Source organism: Haliotis cracherodii, unplaced genomic scaffold (genome assembly GCF_022045235.1).
Source record: "Haliotis cracherodii isolate W230 unplaced genomic scaffold, xgHalCrac1.p SCAF_6, whole genome shotgun sequence".
Taxonomy (NCBI): Eukaryota; Metazoa; Mollusca; class Gastropoda; order Lepetellida; family Haliotidae; genus Haliotis; species Haliotis cracherodii.
The window spans coordinates 34,163,116-34,179,420 of NW_027266319.1; the positions used below are offsets into that span (position 1 = coordinate 34,163,116).

General features: G+C 41.2%; 1 protein-coding gene across 1 annotated transcript; it reads right to left on the reverse strand.

Moving 5' to 3' along the window:
* Nucleotides 1-1,685: 1,685 nt before the first annotated feature.
* On the reverse strand, nt 1,686-4,622 carry LOC139446374 (uncharacterized). Its single transcript, XM_071227708.1, has 2 exons — nt 2,358-4,622; nt 1,686-1,853 (listed from the first exon to the last, which is right to left on the reverse strand). Exons 1-2 carry the CDS (start codon nt 4,620-4,622, stop codon nt 1,686-1,688), a joined length of 2,433 nt encoding a protein of 810 aa, XP_071083809.1.
* Nucleotides 4,623-16,305: the final 11,683 nt, after the last annotated feature.

Sequence of the window (16,305 nt, forward strand, 5' to 3'; positions counted from 1 at the left end):
TCTTTTTGATATAAAAGAGAGGAATTAAATTTACAATAACCTTTACCCCTATCGTTATTTCCAGCATTTGTTAGAGTAAGGGAAATAACGGAGTGATCCGATTTGTATCCTGGCAAAATTGATGAATCTCTTGTCTAATATATCTTGTGAGGTTATGAAAAAGTCTAACCCTGCTTGTTGGCGGGGATTTTTTTCCCACCATGTATATATATGTTTTTTATCTTTATTTAGTTGTCTCCAAACATCCAGAAGATCTAGTTCTTCAATTTTATCCATTAATAACTTTCTTGCTTTGGATAATTTACATATTTGTAGTTTTCAAGATCTACATTTGGGTTTACGCTAAATTCCAATCCCCACAAATGACCGTTTAGCTATTGTCAAATTCTGCCATTTTTGGGGAGATAGGCTTATAAAATCCAGGTTTATCGTCATTTGAACCGTATAAAATTGTAAGGGTGAAATTAATACCTTCGATTGTTAAATCTGAAATAATGAAGTTACTATTTTCGTCAACAAAACTTTTGTTGACCTTTATTTCAGAAATATTATTAAAAAGGATAGCTCCTATAGCATTAAAGGTATATGGAGCTATTATACTATCTAAACTCCGTTCATTTTTCATTAGAAGTCATCTTCAAAGAAGTTTATGTAAAATCTTTTGTAACCCCCATGAAGTGTATTTTTTTCAATAATAAAACAGTAAAAAAAACCCAGAAAAAACATAGTATAAAAAACAAAACAAAGCTATTCCGGTTGGCATTTTGAAAAAATGAAAAACCCCGCTAGCTGCTTAATTATCGTTGAGACTGAAAGGGCCTGAAGGAATATTCAAATTGTCATGAGCCCCTTTTTTGCTGATTGAAATAAAATAATTATTATAATAATGATATAACTTTGCTTATGTACTAGATCTTATGTCTTAGTATACAAATAAGCATTATGATATATATCAAATAATGTTATCATGAGCACCATTTTTGCTGATTGAAATAAAATATCATTAAGGCCGAAATAAAATATCATTGAGGCCGAAATTAAGCTTTGCATAAGATTATGAAAAGTCTCGGGCAGAGGCAGAGACATATGGGCTTATAATGAGAACAAACATATTCTGTATAGAGTGATATAAGTTTGCTTATGTACTAGATCTTGTGTCTTAGTATAAATATAACCATAATAATATATATATCAAATAATGTTAATTATATATGTTGGTTGGTTGGTTGTTTAACGCCCCACTCAGCAATATTCCAGCTATATGACGGCGGTCTGTAAATAATCGAGTCTGGACCAGACAATCCAGTGATTAATATCATGAGCATGGATCCACGCAATTGGGATCGATGCCATGCATCAACCAAGTCAGCGAGCCTGACTACCCGATCCCGTTAGTAATTATATATGTAATCAAAATAGGGTATAACATATACATGATATAAGTTAGAAAAATGTTACCGTCCATAAATGTACATGTTCAATTAGTGACATTGTCAAATATCAATAAACTTCCTGTAGTTCGACTTAAATCAAAAGTTTATGGTAATGAATAAATTACCACTTTCTTGAACTTGTCCCATTGTTCCAGCAGATTGACAACAACTTCCACATTTTCAAAGTAAACAATGAGAGCACAAATGTTCCTTCTCACAATGTCCTGATATGATATATCAACAGCTAGATATTTACTCAAACTCGGTTTTGATACTACACAACTTCAGGGAGAGTCGTCTTTTAGGGGTAACAAAATGTTTGAAATTACCATATAGATGTACAACCTCCGTCTTTGCAATGAAAGAGGAATGGTTTCTCATAGCTTTCATCAGGACTTCAATTTCCTTCTTTGCCGTCTCCTGGTCTTCAATTTCCTTCCTTGCCGTCTCCTGGTCTTCAAGTTCCTTCTTTGCCGTCTCCGGGTCTTCAGTTTCCTTCTTTGCCGTCTCCTGGTCTTCAATTTCCTTCTTTGCCGTCTCCGGGTCTTCAGTTTCCTTCTTTGCCGTCTCCTGGTCTTCAATTTCCTTCTTTGTCGTCTCCTGGTCTTCAATTTCCTTCTTTGCCGTCTCCTGGTCTTCAATTTCCTTCTTTGCCGTCTCCTGGTCTTCAATTTCCTTCTTTGCCGTCTCCTGGTCTTCAATTTCCTTCTTTGCCGTCTCCTGGTCTTCAATTTCCTTCTTTGCCGTCTCCTGGTCTTCAATTTCCTTCTTTGCCGTTTCCGGGTCTTCAATTTCCTTCTTTGCCGTTTCCGGGTCTTCAATTTCCTTCTTTGCCGTTTCCAGGTCTTCAATTTTCTTCTTTGCCGTTTCCGGGTCTTCAACTTCCTTCTTTGCCGTTTCCGGGTCTTCAAGTTCCTTCTTTGCCGTTTCCAGGTCTTCAATTTCCTTCTTTGCCTGATGTTCTGTGTAGAAGAAGGCTTTATCTGTCACACATATTCTGCCAGCAGCATCTCTTTTGAGAAACTGACACCTCAACAATTTATCAACAACTCTCTTCGTACTGTCTTGAAGTTGTTCTGGGTATTTATCAAAGCGAACCATGGTTGATGGTGTTTTTTTAGTATCCCTGTATGCCAACACATAAACTATTTCCTTACGATCGAAGAGATTTAGGAACCTTTCCTGCCCCATGTCCATGTACCGATCTCTTACAACTTGGCGGTATCTGTCCTTGCCCTCATAGCCTGTAACACTTGACCAGTATTTTTTTAAGATATCGAAACTGTTGTTGAAAATCCAGTGTTTGAACACTACCTCTGCGGAATTCCGAATCTGAGAGCACACATCTCGGATAGCGTTATCAAAGCCCTCTTTGACGTGGATGAGATAGGTCTTCTCGGGTGTGTAGAAGAGGATGTCATACAACTCTATGTTGTTGCCAAAAACAAAGATCCTGTCCCCAAGGAGGTATCCCGAAGTGTTGTCAGAGACCAGTTGATCGTACAGGATGTAACCTTCATTGTAGTGTTTTTCATCCTGTTTGCAGAGCATCCTTCGGAAAAGTTGCATGGCTCTCTTCTCAAACTTTATATCGGGCTTCTCCATATAGTCATCCATCTTTACATCTTCAAATGTGTTTTGCCCAGCCTTCATGTTAAAGTCATCCAGTTTTGAGTCTTTATGCAAAATTTGCTTCATCCACCTTAGAAACAATCCCCCTTCAAATGTCCGTTTTGTGGGCATCTTCTTCCATGGCAACGGAAGGATATTTTCACACAGGCGGTTCTGCTGCTTAACTTTGCTGAATTGGTCTTCTAGATCCACCATGTACTCGTTCTCAATCTTCAGCCATTTCCCATCATAGCAGAATAAAGATTCACCACTTTCGGTGATTTGGCCGTAGATGTACTTCAGCAAAGGATTTGTGTGATCAATACCTTCATGAGAGCCACTCATTTGCAAAGAAAGCTTGTTGATTATGTCCCTGTAATTTGCCTCCTTTTGCTTGTCTTTGTATTTCACTACTTCTTGAAGCAAGTCTACAAGGTATGGAGGATCGCCATTCCATGTCTGAAGTGTCTGTCGTCTGTTCTTCAGTTCGAACTCATTTGCAGTTTCCCAGGTTTTCAGATCCCGATAGGACAAATAAAGACCCAAAATCCCAGATTCACCTTTGAGGTGAGAAATAATGATTTCCATCAAAATATCGTTGAATGATTCTCTTTGTTTTGTATCCTTTAATATTTTCACATGATAAAGCACATCAAAGGCTTTGTCATCCAGTTCCTGTTCCTCACTTTGATATTTCTTTGTTTCCTCCCCTCTTGCAATACGGGAAAGTTGGTAAAGGAGAAGGGCAATATCCTTCAGACTCATTTCAGGAGACATTCTGAGATAAGTTTCTCCAACAGTCATTGATGCCTTCCTTCGTGTGCCTGTCTTTGTCCGTAAGCAGAGTTCGTATAGAGAAGCATCATCTCTCAGTGGCATCTTATAGGATGTTGTGATTTGACCCAGATAGTCCAAGAAGGTAACCATGGTACTTTCGCCCGGCTTATATGATTCTGTCTTGGATGACAGAGGTCCAGTAAGTTGCTTGGATGACAAGGCCTTTAGATTAAATTTCAGAACCCGTTTGGCACATTTCATTGGGAATTCTCCATCACACATGTTTTCTTTGAGGATCCGATGGACATGTCCAGATGTAAGTGCATATATTTCAGGATGAAATTGTAAGTTATCTGGTGTATTTGTTGTAAGAAATATCAAAGTATCTTCACCATCACAATCACCACCATCATCATCATCATCTTCATCCTCACCATCACCATCATCAGCAGCAGCAGCAGCAGCAGCAGCTGAACCATCTTCATCTTTGTCAACATGATCAGTAGCACCACCCGAAGTCAATATTTCGACTATTTCTCTCCACTTGGGCACTACAGTTCTGGAGATACAATACATCCTTATTGAAAATGCCCCTGGCAGACCTTCCAGTGTGTTACAAATGGCTTCTGAAACCTTTCTTTCCTTAAAAGAGCGTCTACTTGATTGTGTATTCTTTATGAAACTATCTATATATTTATTTGCTGCTCTAGTTGAATCATTTTTGTTGGGATATGTTTCTTCTTTCGTCTTCAATTTGGTGATCCCCATAGAAGGCATTTTAGTCTCTACTTGTGAACTCATTCTTCTTGTTTCAGTCTCGGTATGTTAGTCTTTAAGCTGAAAGTAGAAATTTGGAATAGTAGCCAGTATATATAATAAAATGATTTCAATATACAAACCTGCAAAAAGGTTAAACACCACCCCTAAAAAGAGAACGTCCTTGAAATCATTCTGATTAGTTGTGAAATGTCCTCCCTTTGTTTTTATCCCCCGCCCCCACGAAGTTGGCGGGGGATATAGAAATGGCTTCCGTCCGTGTGTGCGTGCGTGTGTGCGTCCCGAAATCGTTTCCGGAGCATAACTCAGAAACCATTAAATATTTCTCTACGAAACTTTGCATGTTTACCAGACTCGTGCTGAGCTGGTGCCTTTTGCTATTTAGGAGTTTTATAAATATTTATTTTTTACGTTCCTTTTTCGGAGCATAACTCAAAAACTGTTAAATACTTTCTTACAAAACTTTGCATGTCTACTAGGCACATACTGAACTGGTGCCTTTTGCTATTTAGGAATTGTAGAAATCTTTGTTTTTTCACGTTTCCATGGCAATAAGTTGGATTAAGGTTCTACAGGGGTGGTGTTCGTTTCCGGAGCATAACTCAAAAACTGTTAAATATTTTCTTACAAAACTTTGCATGTCAACCAGGCACATACTGAACTGGTGCCTTTTGATATATAGCACTTTTAGAAATGTTTATTGTTTATGTTTCCATGACAACAAGTTGGATTTAAGTTTTAATATAGGATTGGTTTACTTAAGGAGTATAACAAATAAACTGTTAAATATTTCCTTGCCAAACATTGCTTGTCTATATATAAAGCGCATACTGAGCTAGTGCCATTTGATATTAAGGAGTTTTAGAAATGTTTATTTTAGAATGTCCATTGCAGCTATTTTTACATGGGCTAAGAGACATGTTGGGTCAGTTACCTGGTTTGGGACCATAACGTGTTCAAATGGGTGGGGGATATAGATGACTTTGTCAACTTGCAATATGTACTTAGCAATGCTCAATATGTATGATGATGGGCTATAAAAAATTGAGTTCGGACCAGGCCAACCACTGACTGAGCAACGTCTCACACCATCAGGCTACGTTGACACGCAGCTATGATTAAGGCTGGGAGAACATGCCTTAATGATGACCCTAGGTCTGGACGTCCCTCAACGTCCATCAATGAATATTCAGTCAAAGAAACTTATACTGTCAGATTGACGTATAAAAAATTGCATCATTCCGCTTCACCAGCACCAAAGAAATTCAAGTCTTCAACATCAGTGAAGAAAGTTATGGCCACTGTATTCTGGAATGCAAAGGGTGTGACCTGTGTTGATTATTTAGAAAGTCCAAAGACTAATACTGGTGTCTACTATCCAGATTTGCTTCATGAGAAGAAAAGAAAAGAGGCGAGGATTGCTGACTGCTGGAGTTCTACTACTTCATGACAATGCCTCTTCTCACACCTCTCGACTTGCAAAGGGTGCTATGCGGCAATGTGGGTTCGAAAAACCTCCAGACCCTCCATACTCGCCAGACATGTCACCATGTGATTTCCACCTGTTTCCTAAACTGAAAGAACACCTTCGTGGAAAGCGCTATGACAACAACGATGACCTGAGAAAACTTCTTCCTGGCTGGAATTGAAAGGCCTAACTATCGATATGAGATGTGAATTGAAAAGCAGAGAGATTATGTTGAAAAATTGAATTAAAAACACTTTCACAATTGTTAGTTTTGTTTGTTAGACATAGAGCATTTTGACCAGCCTTCGTATTAGGTATAGCATTTAGATGTACGGATAAATAAGAGTAATTGCTGGAGACCAACCTAAACGTAATTCACTTTATACAATTGATAGTGGACTAAGAATGAGTTTGCTATTTAAACAACTCTAACCTATACTTATTCAGGTAAAAATAATGTACGTTAATTAAGATATTCCAACTTTATCACACGCTTCAAGATTTCTAAAAAGTGTCAAGGCACTGATGCTTGCAATCCGAATTGTATGTGAATGGGGGCAATAAAGTTATGATATGAATTGTCTGTGTAAAATATAACATCTCTTCTGCAGTATCATGCCAATAATAAAAACAATCATGTAACTCAACAACGACAACGTCAACGATGAAGACAGTACAACATCCTGACTGTGTGTAAGTGACAGAGTGGATTTTCGCACCGGGAGCATTTTCCCTGGGCTAGGCAGAGAATCAGGGATGATGAGCAGTCCTCGCATGAAAGCTGGTACCGAAGCGACGAAAAGCTTGACGAAATACTTGAGAGCTGCGTGGACACACCACTGTCCTCTTCTATACAGTCCGTCTCGCTTCCAGAACATCACAAAATATTCCACACCAGTCCAAGTTTCCACACACCACTAGTCAAACTTTCTGGCGCCTGACACTGTCGTTACACACTCGGTAACATCGCAGCCTCCAATTTGAAGGAAGAAAGTGGTGAAGGAGGTATTTTTTTTATTAATGTTGACGTCAAAATGAAAAATTGGAATGAATTACGATCCATAATCAGTCCCATGCGTCCACAGCATTTGCCATTACCAGTAGCGGTCGAAATGGTAGGTAAAAAGCGGATTCATCTGATCACATCACAAGTTCAGTAGCGCTATGAATGATTCTGTGCTATGGATCTGCTAACGTTGGCTATGGTGAACTTCCGACCGAGACTTGACATTACCATTACGCTATGAATTCATGACAACTACCTCTATTAAAGTTCGTTGAACGTATTCAAATATTAGATTGTGGAGTTTCTAGTATGACTCAATATAGACATGTGTTATCACGTCAGGGTGAGAGACAAATTGACAGTCTCAACAGAATATCGCGAGGAGTATTACTATTTCGGCATGAATATACAATTATTTTCATTTCCCCTACGTATTCCTTACTATAAAATAACAAACAATTGATTGCATATGCATATGCAAAATACTTCCAAGAAACCCACAGATTACTAATACAGTAATAGACTTCGTAGAAATCATACCACGTCTTTCAAAGAAACCGACCTCCAAATATTATCTGAGGGCATACAATTGGCGGACTGCCTTTGTCGATGAACTATGTTAACTTAACCAATCTCATTAAAATCAGATCTAAGTTCTCGCTACCGCTGAACAAAGATCTGAGGACATCCCATTAGTGGTCACGCCAGAACGACCTTGCGCGAACTTTGATCGACCAATGGAATGAGATTGAACTTAACATGTTCATACCTGACGGATATTCAGACAATGGGAAGGCTAATCGTATCCTAACAGGTATATCGCAGTTATAAAACCCAACGTGTTATCACAGTCATGGAATATCAAGTACTTTATCTCTATACAGGGCATTTCTAGGAAAACTACATTGAGCTATGTTGCACATTTTCCTTGTAGCGATGTCGTGATGAGGAAAATATTGAATTTCCAGTTTTATTCATCAGTGCATATTTTCCTCCAACTACAGCTTGTATGACAGGAGCATAATCAAACAGTTAACGCTAGACGAAATATCATGGATCAATGAGTTGACGGGGCCTTAACAATTCTCTCTGAGTTGATATAAATAGACATCTGGTTAACATGTAGTAAATCGCGCTGATGAAGATATTGATAATGAAATTACACAACATTTAAGACCCCATGAACTGATGTTAAATATAATTGGCGATGTGAACTTACAAAATGTTATTAGTGTTATTAGGAATCCTTGATTTATTTAAATTACCACATATACTCTTCACAAAGAGAAACGCAATATGGATGTTTTGGGCCATAAAAGCAAAAAGTCAGACCACGTCTTTCTAGGAAACCGGCCTCCAGTTATCGGCTGAGAGCAAACAATTGGCGGACTGATGTCAATCGAACAGTGACACTTCAACAACAAGCCAAGATTAGGTCGTTTGCAGGCTGGGAAATCCCGATCAGCTGTTGCCAGGGTTTTCAATGAAGCGCCCAGCACCATCACAAGGCTGTGGGGTCGGTTTCAACAGCATGGGGCAACACGTGATCGGCCAAGGTCGGGACGACAAAGAGTAACCACCCCCGCCCAAGTTCGCCAAATTCGACTGCGCCACCTACGTGAAAGGGCGACCACAGCCACCCCAAACGCATCACAAATAACCAGACTGCGCAGAATCTCCTACCAGACCGTACGAAACCGTTTAAGAGATCTACGAGCAAGTCATCAGTGACGATGCAAGATTTCTCCTCCTTCGAGGGGATGGAAAAGCACGGGTTTGCAAACGTCGAGGAAAACGTTACGCCGGAAACTGCGTACAGCAAGTGGAAAGGTTTGGTGCGGGTAGCGTTATGATGTGGGCGGCTATCTCACATCATGGCAGGGCAGGTTTGGTCCATATCCAGGGCAATCTTACGGCTCACCGATACATCAACGAAATTCTCCTACCACATGTCCTTACCAATTGCAGCCAACGGAATTCCAGCAGGACAGCGCTCGACTGCATACAGCCCGGATCACAAGAGCCTGTCTACAATGTTGATTTTCTCTCCCGGCCCTCCAGATCCCCGGATTTGAACCCGATAGAGCGTCTGTGTGATAAATTGGATAGACGGCCACAACCCCAGACGTTGCAGCAGTTGGCTTTTGCGTTGCAGGCCGAGTGGGCTACCATTCCGCCAGGATGTGCTTCGCATACTCGTCTCTTCCATAGGCAGGAGATCGATTCCAACGGGGGACATACGCGTTATTGATGGTAGCTGACTTTTACCTTGGACGTTTCCTATGTACCGATAACTGAGATGACTATAATCACCAAGAGTTCTCTCTGCAACATTTTGGCTCAATAACTTGTACGGTTCCCAATATATATGTGGTCAGGCTTGCTTACGTGGTTGATGCATGTCATCGTATCCCAACTGCGTGGATCGATGTTCATAATGTCAATCACTGGACGGTCTGGTCGAGACTTGACTATTTACAGACTGCCGCCATATAGTGCGTAAAAGGTGACTATGCTTGTCGTAAAAGGCGACTAACGGGATCGGTGGTCAGGCTTGCTGACTTGGTTGATGCATGTCATCGTATCCAAATTGCGTGGATCCATACTCATGTCATTAATCACTGGATTGTCTGGTCCAGACTCAATTATGTACAGACCGCCGTCATACAGCTGGAATGTTGCTGGCGTTAGATGGGTAACTCGGTTACTCGGGTCGGGTGGGTACTGAGTAGGACTTGGGTACCCACAGTACTACCCGGACCCGTGCTAAGTCACATGATATATTGTATAATGACAATATAGCTCAGCGGTTACACTACAAGTCGCTAATGTTCGCATTTCTTTCTGACTATGCACACATTCCTTTTGTGTCACACTTGTGTACTCAACAACAAAACTTCCTGTGACACCAATATTTTAGTGTATTTTTCAAACAAGTTGACTTTTATGCAAACTCCATGTATTTCACTACCACAGAATGGGTATAAAAACATGTGCGTTAACGGGATTCCATATGCATTGTTTAGCATCATGCTGACAACAACCACTCAGAAAAACAACAAAATTACGCAATTATTCAGTATTACGAAATGCCACGCCTGTCCGAAAATGAGCGTCTGCGAGCCATTGGTATGCTTGAAGCAGGAACGAGTCAACGTGATGTTGCAAGACAATTTAACGTCCACAGAAACACCATTTGGTGTTTATGGCAACGTTGGCAACAGACGAATGCAGCCAGAGACCATCCTCGGAGTGGCAGGCCACGCGTAACCAATAATCGACAAGACAACTGGATTCAAATAACACACCTACGCAATCGATTCCAGCCAGCAACAGTGACTGCAAGAAGCATCACTGGCTTTCGACGAATATCTTCACAAACCGTACGTCGTCGCCTCAGATGTGCGCTGGACGGCCATGCAGTGGGGACAAGTTCTATTCACTGACGAGTCTCGTTTTCACCTCAGGCACAGCGATGGACGGATTCGAGTGTACCGACGTCGAGGTGAACGTTACGTCAGTCATTGTGTCATGGAAGAAGATCGGTTCGGGGGCGGCAGCGTTATGGTATGGGGTGGGATTACAGCAAGGCAGGACTCGTTTTAAGGGGTAGAGGGAAATATCAATGGACAGCGCTACCGCGACGAGATCATCGACCCTATTGTTCTACCGTTTTTGCGTCGTCATGGCCAAGGCATTATCTTTCAACATGACGCCCGGCCTCATATTGCTAGACTTGTTCAGGATTCTTTTTCAACAAAACAACGTGAATGTCATCCCCTGGCCGGCTCGCTCCCCTGTTCTCTCACCAATCGAGCACATGTGGGATGAGATGGATCGGCGCCTTCGACGTCAACAACGTGTTCCACAGACACTCCAGGAACTTCGAAACATACACCAGCAGATATGGACAGATATCCCACACGACGCCTGGTCCATTCCATGAAACGAAGATGTGTTGCTTGCATCGCAACCAGAGTTGGACACACACGCTATTGATTTGTAAATTGACATTTTGGCATGTTCATGTTTTTTATGAAATCACGCATTTTCTGAAGTCAGTATGGCAAATTAAACCATTTGAACACTTACAGGAGTCTTGTGTCTGTTGCAAACCGAAATTGTTTCAGATTTGGTACAAAACATAACTTTGCAATAAAATCTTATTCAATGTCACAGGAACTTTTGTTGATCAGTATTATATATGTTTGAGTAAAGATAAAGCTTCAGTCAACTTCAGTGTACGCATGATCTGATCGTTTGATACATGTATCTGAATAATTTTGGCCAGGGCTGCGGTAAAACAATTCCCAATCAGACATTTTGTTCCCAACTCTTGAGACATGTAGTAGGTATCCGGGTAGGGTCGGGTAACAGGGGGTCGGGTACCCGGGTAGTAAATTTGGACTCGTCCCCTCCCTACAACCAACGTCATCGCCAACAATGGATGGTTAAAGAGCTTGTTAGACCGTGTTCGTATCCCGACATTGGTACAATGTGTGAAACCGCCATGATATTGCTGGAATATTGCTAAAAGCGGCGTAAAACCATACTCACTCGCAGAAAGATACAGCTCATTCGGATGAAGGGTGCATCTACTTTGTTTTGTCAGAAACATGATATAGTATGACCTTATTCAATACACACTACTTTCCGAAACGAGGAGCCGAACTATCTGTTTAGAAAACAGCCTTTTGCCAGAAAATCTAGCACGTTCATCTAAAAATCTATTATTTGCAAATGTGGAGCCCAAATAATGTTATGCCATTACAGGTTTACGTTTTCCATCTGTAATCCGTATTTAAAGTTTATATTCGATGAAAGAAGGTATAGGTATCTATTTTATAAATTGCACTTAAAGTTATCTTTAAACGGCATAACAGTTTGACATATCACCACAGTTAACACGATAATGTAACCAGAGAGTAATAGTAGTACACTGTGCATGTAATGTGTCCTAGGGCGCCAGTTCCACACACACGAATCATGCTCCAAGTAATACAGTTAGATTGACAATAAAATAGCTCATGTCCATCTGGGATCATGAGAGCAGCATCTTCCCGAGACAAGAGGGTTAACTGACTATAAAAGTCCAGTTTCAACCCTTGCCGAACTACGCTGATATTATGGAGTTAAAGGGGTTCATGTCCATGATTGATAGAAGCATTCAGCAGCATATTTTATAGTCATAATAATTCCTGAAGTTTGTTTTGGGATCCAGAGAGCAGCATCTTCCCGAGACAAGAGAGCTAACTGACTAAAAAAGTCCAGTTTCCACCCTTGCCGAACTACGCTGATATTATAGAGTTAAAGGGGTTCATGTCCATGAATGATAGAAGCATTCAGCAGCATATTTCGTAGTCATAGTAATTCCTGAAGTTTTTTGGATCCAGGGAGCAGTTTGTTTTGGGATCCAGAGAGCAGGAGCTGCATAGCTCTGTCGGGGATTCACATGTTTTTATTTTTGCATTCGAAAAGGAATATTTTTATCAACAAGATCAGACGGGTACTCCAGTTGAATGAGGGCCGTTGTATCTCAAACAAAATACTTTGAAGATACTTCTAACCTCTAGAGGGAACCAGTGAAGGTAATTTAGTACGGGAGAAAAACGCGACCATTTTGGGGTACGGGAAACAATTGTGGCAGCTTTATTATGAACTTTCTGCAGTGTTTGGTACTTTAACTGTCTAAACTTCTAAACTCATCTCAATTGATAACATGTGTGACAGGACAATGTGGTCAGATTGGAAGAATTCATTCTTTCATTCAATACGCGTTTTAAGACGACACATCTTCAGGCAGAATATTTTTTTTATCCAATTGTGTGAATGGTGTGGGCTGCCGGTAAAGCAGTAGTTTTGCAGTTGACTCCGCTTAATTGATAAATGCCTCTGAGCTTAAAATGAAGCTCGGGGACCCAGTTCAAGTAAATAGGAAAAGTCAACGCCAGAGAATAACCTGTCTCGATTATTCAACTAAACAGGTGCATTTGGGCGTAAAATAGGTCTTCATCAACCCATGCTTGCTATAAAGGGCGACCTTGCTTGTCGTAAGAGGAGACTAATGGGATCGGGTGTTCACTCTCGCTGACTTGGTTGATGCGTGTCATCGTATCCCAATTGCGTGGATCGATGCTCATGATGTCAATCACTGGATTGTCTGGTCCAGACTCGATCATTTACAGACTGCCGTCATATAGCTGGAATATTGCTGAGTGCGGCGTTAAACAACAAACAATTCGGTCGTTAAAAGGCAAAATAGCGGGTTGTTTTTTTAATTTTATGCGCGAGAAGAGTGAACACGGCCTGGCATGCTGGTATCACCGCCACTCTGACAATTGGCATGAAGGAAGGTGAACCAGAGTAGAGACAAAAGAAAAAGATTGAAGTAGTTAAATACCAGGCTGCAAATACAGGCGTTCATACACATGTATCAAGTGTGAAGTCCTGTTTCATAATGTTATTGTTAATCCGATATGGGACCGCCCCGAGGTTTTGTTTGTGGTTGTGTGTCCGCCGGGGGAACGGAAGGTCGTGGGTTCGATCCGCGGCCGCGTCATACCAAAAGACGTTAAACGATGATACTTGTTGTTACCCTGTCTGGCGCTTGGATCAAGGGGGTCTAAAACAAGCTAAAATGGCTTAAATTAAAGTGGATTGATCTCCCCCACCGGATGTGCTTCAACACGCTGCTATATGGTCAATGGTCACCAATAGTGACCCTTGCTGTTAGAGGTCTCCATACAAGGCGCATTGAACCACTGACGTGGGTGATATTCTGGATACTCAGTGTGACATATTCAACGCATAACTGCGATATTGGTTTGTTGACAGCTGTCATTTCAATTTCTTCTTGACTCATAAATTTGAAAACGTTGAAAAAGGAAATTGTCTTTGTTATTGCTCTCTCATTCCATTTGTGAGTATTGTTTCATTAAACTTGGTATATTCATTCCTCCTATCACGTTTTTGTCCCTTCGTATTTTAGCCCTAGGTTTTAATTTGCATATAATGTTATTCAAACCCGTAATTAAGCTCAGGGCTCAAATACGCGCAGTCCCGGTATGGTGCAGACAAACCTAGAAACATAATGTGGGAGAACCTGGGAAACTATTGCGACATGGTTATATTATCATACAATTGAACTATCCATTCACATTAAATATTGATTCGCCAGTGAGAAAAAGTAACTTTGTGACCTTGCTGAACGTTGGCTGAACTATTTCTACAGCGTTCTCTCTCTCTCTCTCTCTCTCTCTCTCTCTCTCTCTCTCTCTCTCTCTCTCTCTCTCTCTCTCTCTCTCTCTCTCTCTCTCTCTCTCTCTCTCTCTCTCTCTCTCTAGATGCGTGTTAGTGGAAAGGTGAGAAGGCCCAAAGTTTTCAGTGTCAGGCTTATTAGTGCCTTTCACACCCGCCTGGTGCGATGTGGCAAGTGTACAAGGTGATTTACAGGGTCTATGTAACGTGATCAACGTGACCAAAGGTGTTGCAGGGGCATTGTTCTCGCTGTGAGATATAATAGGGTTTATCGTCACGTTAAAAATTACAAAAAATTACACTTAAATGGCAACGTGCCAGTGTGTGTGTGTGTGTGTGTGTGTGTGTGTGTGTGTGTGTGTGTGTGTGTGTGTGTGTGTGTCCCGAGGCAAGGGAGTTAACCGACTATAAAAGTCCAGTTTCCACCCTTGCCGAACTCGGCTGCAATTATGGAGTTACATTTTGGCTGGACTAACATAGTCCAATCAAAATCGCGTATCGAACAAGAGATCCGAGTAGAGGAAAACTTAGTAGTTCATGACAACAATAGCATTTGCCTCCCAATTTCAAAGGAAAGCGATGAAGCGCGAGCGAGTGGACAATGGAGGGGGGTACTTGAATGTGCGTTAGACCGTTGAATCCTCCCTAAAGATGTGGTAACAATGGGGACAAAGGATGGTATTGATACAAGCGGAGTGAAGGTGTTGACACAGGTGCTAGTCGTCTGCTAGCGGTTTCCCGTTCGTCGTCTGCTAGCGGTTCCCCCGTCTTCAACGGGTTAGATGCGAATAAGAAAAAAGTTCGTCTGCTTTTGGATAGTCGTCTGCTGATTTTTTAGAGGCAGTTGTACGCAACGAACATGTCTTCATTAGTCTACAGGGTGTGTGTTGAAAGTACAATCATACCGCAATAGAGACGGGTTATGTCAACACGATATACGCCGGATAATGTAAGGAAAAAAAATGTACGTCTAGCTGGATCAAATTCATCTTGTACGGTCTACACGTTGTACACCATGAACGTTAGACAACCTGTATTGAAAAAAATATAGACAAAATAGATAAGACTACGCAATCAGCAAGCTAGCAGTGTCGTTTAATTACATTTAGCGCGCAAGAACGAGCTAATGTATAGCAGAGAGACTAAGCGACCGACCGCCCATAACAATGTCAACATACCCCGGCCGTACAATTAATGTTAACATACCAACCTCGCCTGAAGCTTCCCATTCATAAATTGTGTGACCAGTGTCCCGTATTTATGATATGTTAGGGAAGATGTGTTGTACATTTGTTATTTTAAAAGGGAGTTAGTTCAGAGAGGATATATATATGGGTATTCCCCTCATTAAACCTTTCTTTCGTTGGTGTCTATTAAACGTATCCGGTATTTAATACATTTGAATGATGTAGGAAAGTATGTGCGTGTAGATGTTGTACCTATATCCGAACACGAATGTATGACACCTTTCAATAGATCAATTACGGTTCTAACCATGACACGCAACATGACTATGAGCGTGGTTAGCAGTTCATATTTATAAACACATCGTAAATGGCAGATTTCTGATGAATGAACTCGCCCGCACACATGTCTATAGGGTTATGTTCGCCAGAACTGTAAACAGTGACACATTGATAACAGGAAGGGTGCGTGGAATGCACTCGTCCTTGTAAGGGTAAAATACGCGTTTAAACTCACCATTTAAACGATGACATTACTTTTTAGATGTATTGGTATCAGTGAGTGAGTGAATTTAGTTTTACGCCACACACGGCATTATTCCAGCTCTAGGACGGTGATCTGTCAATAAACGAGCTTGGACCAGACAATCCAGTGATCAACAGCATGAGCAGCGATCTGTGCAACTAGGAACCGATGGCACGTGTCATCCGAGTCGGCGAGACTGACCAATGGATCCCCGCCGTCAGTCGCCGATAAGCATGGGTTACTGAAGGTCGATTCTATAACCCGGG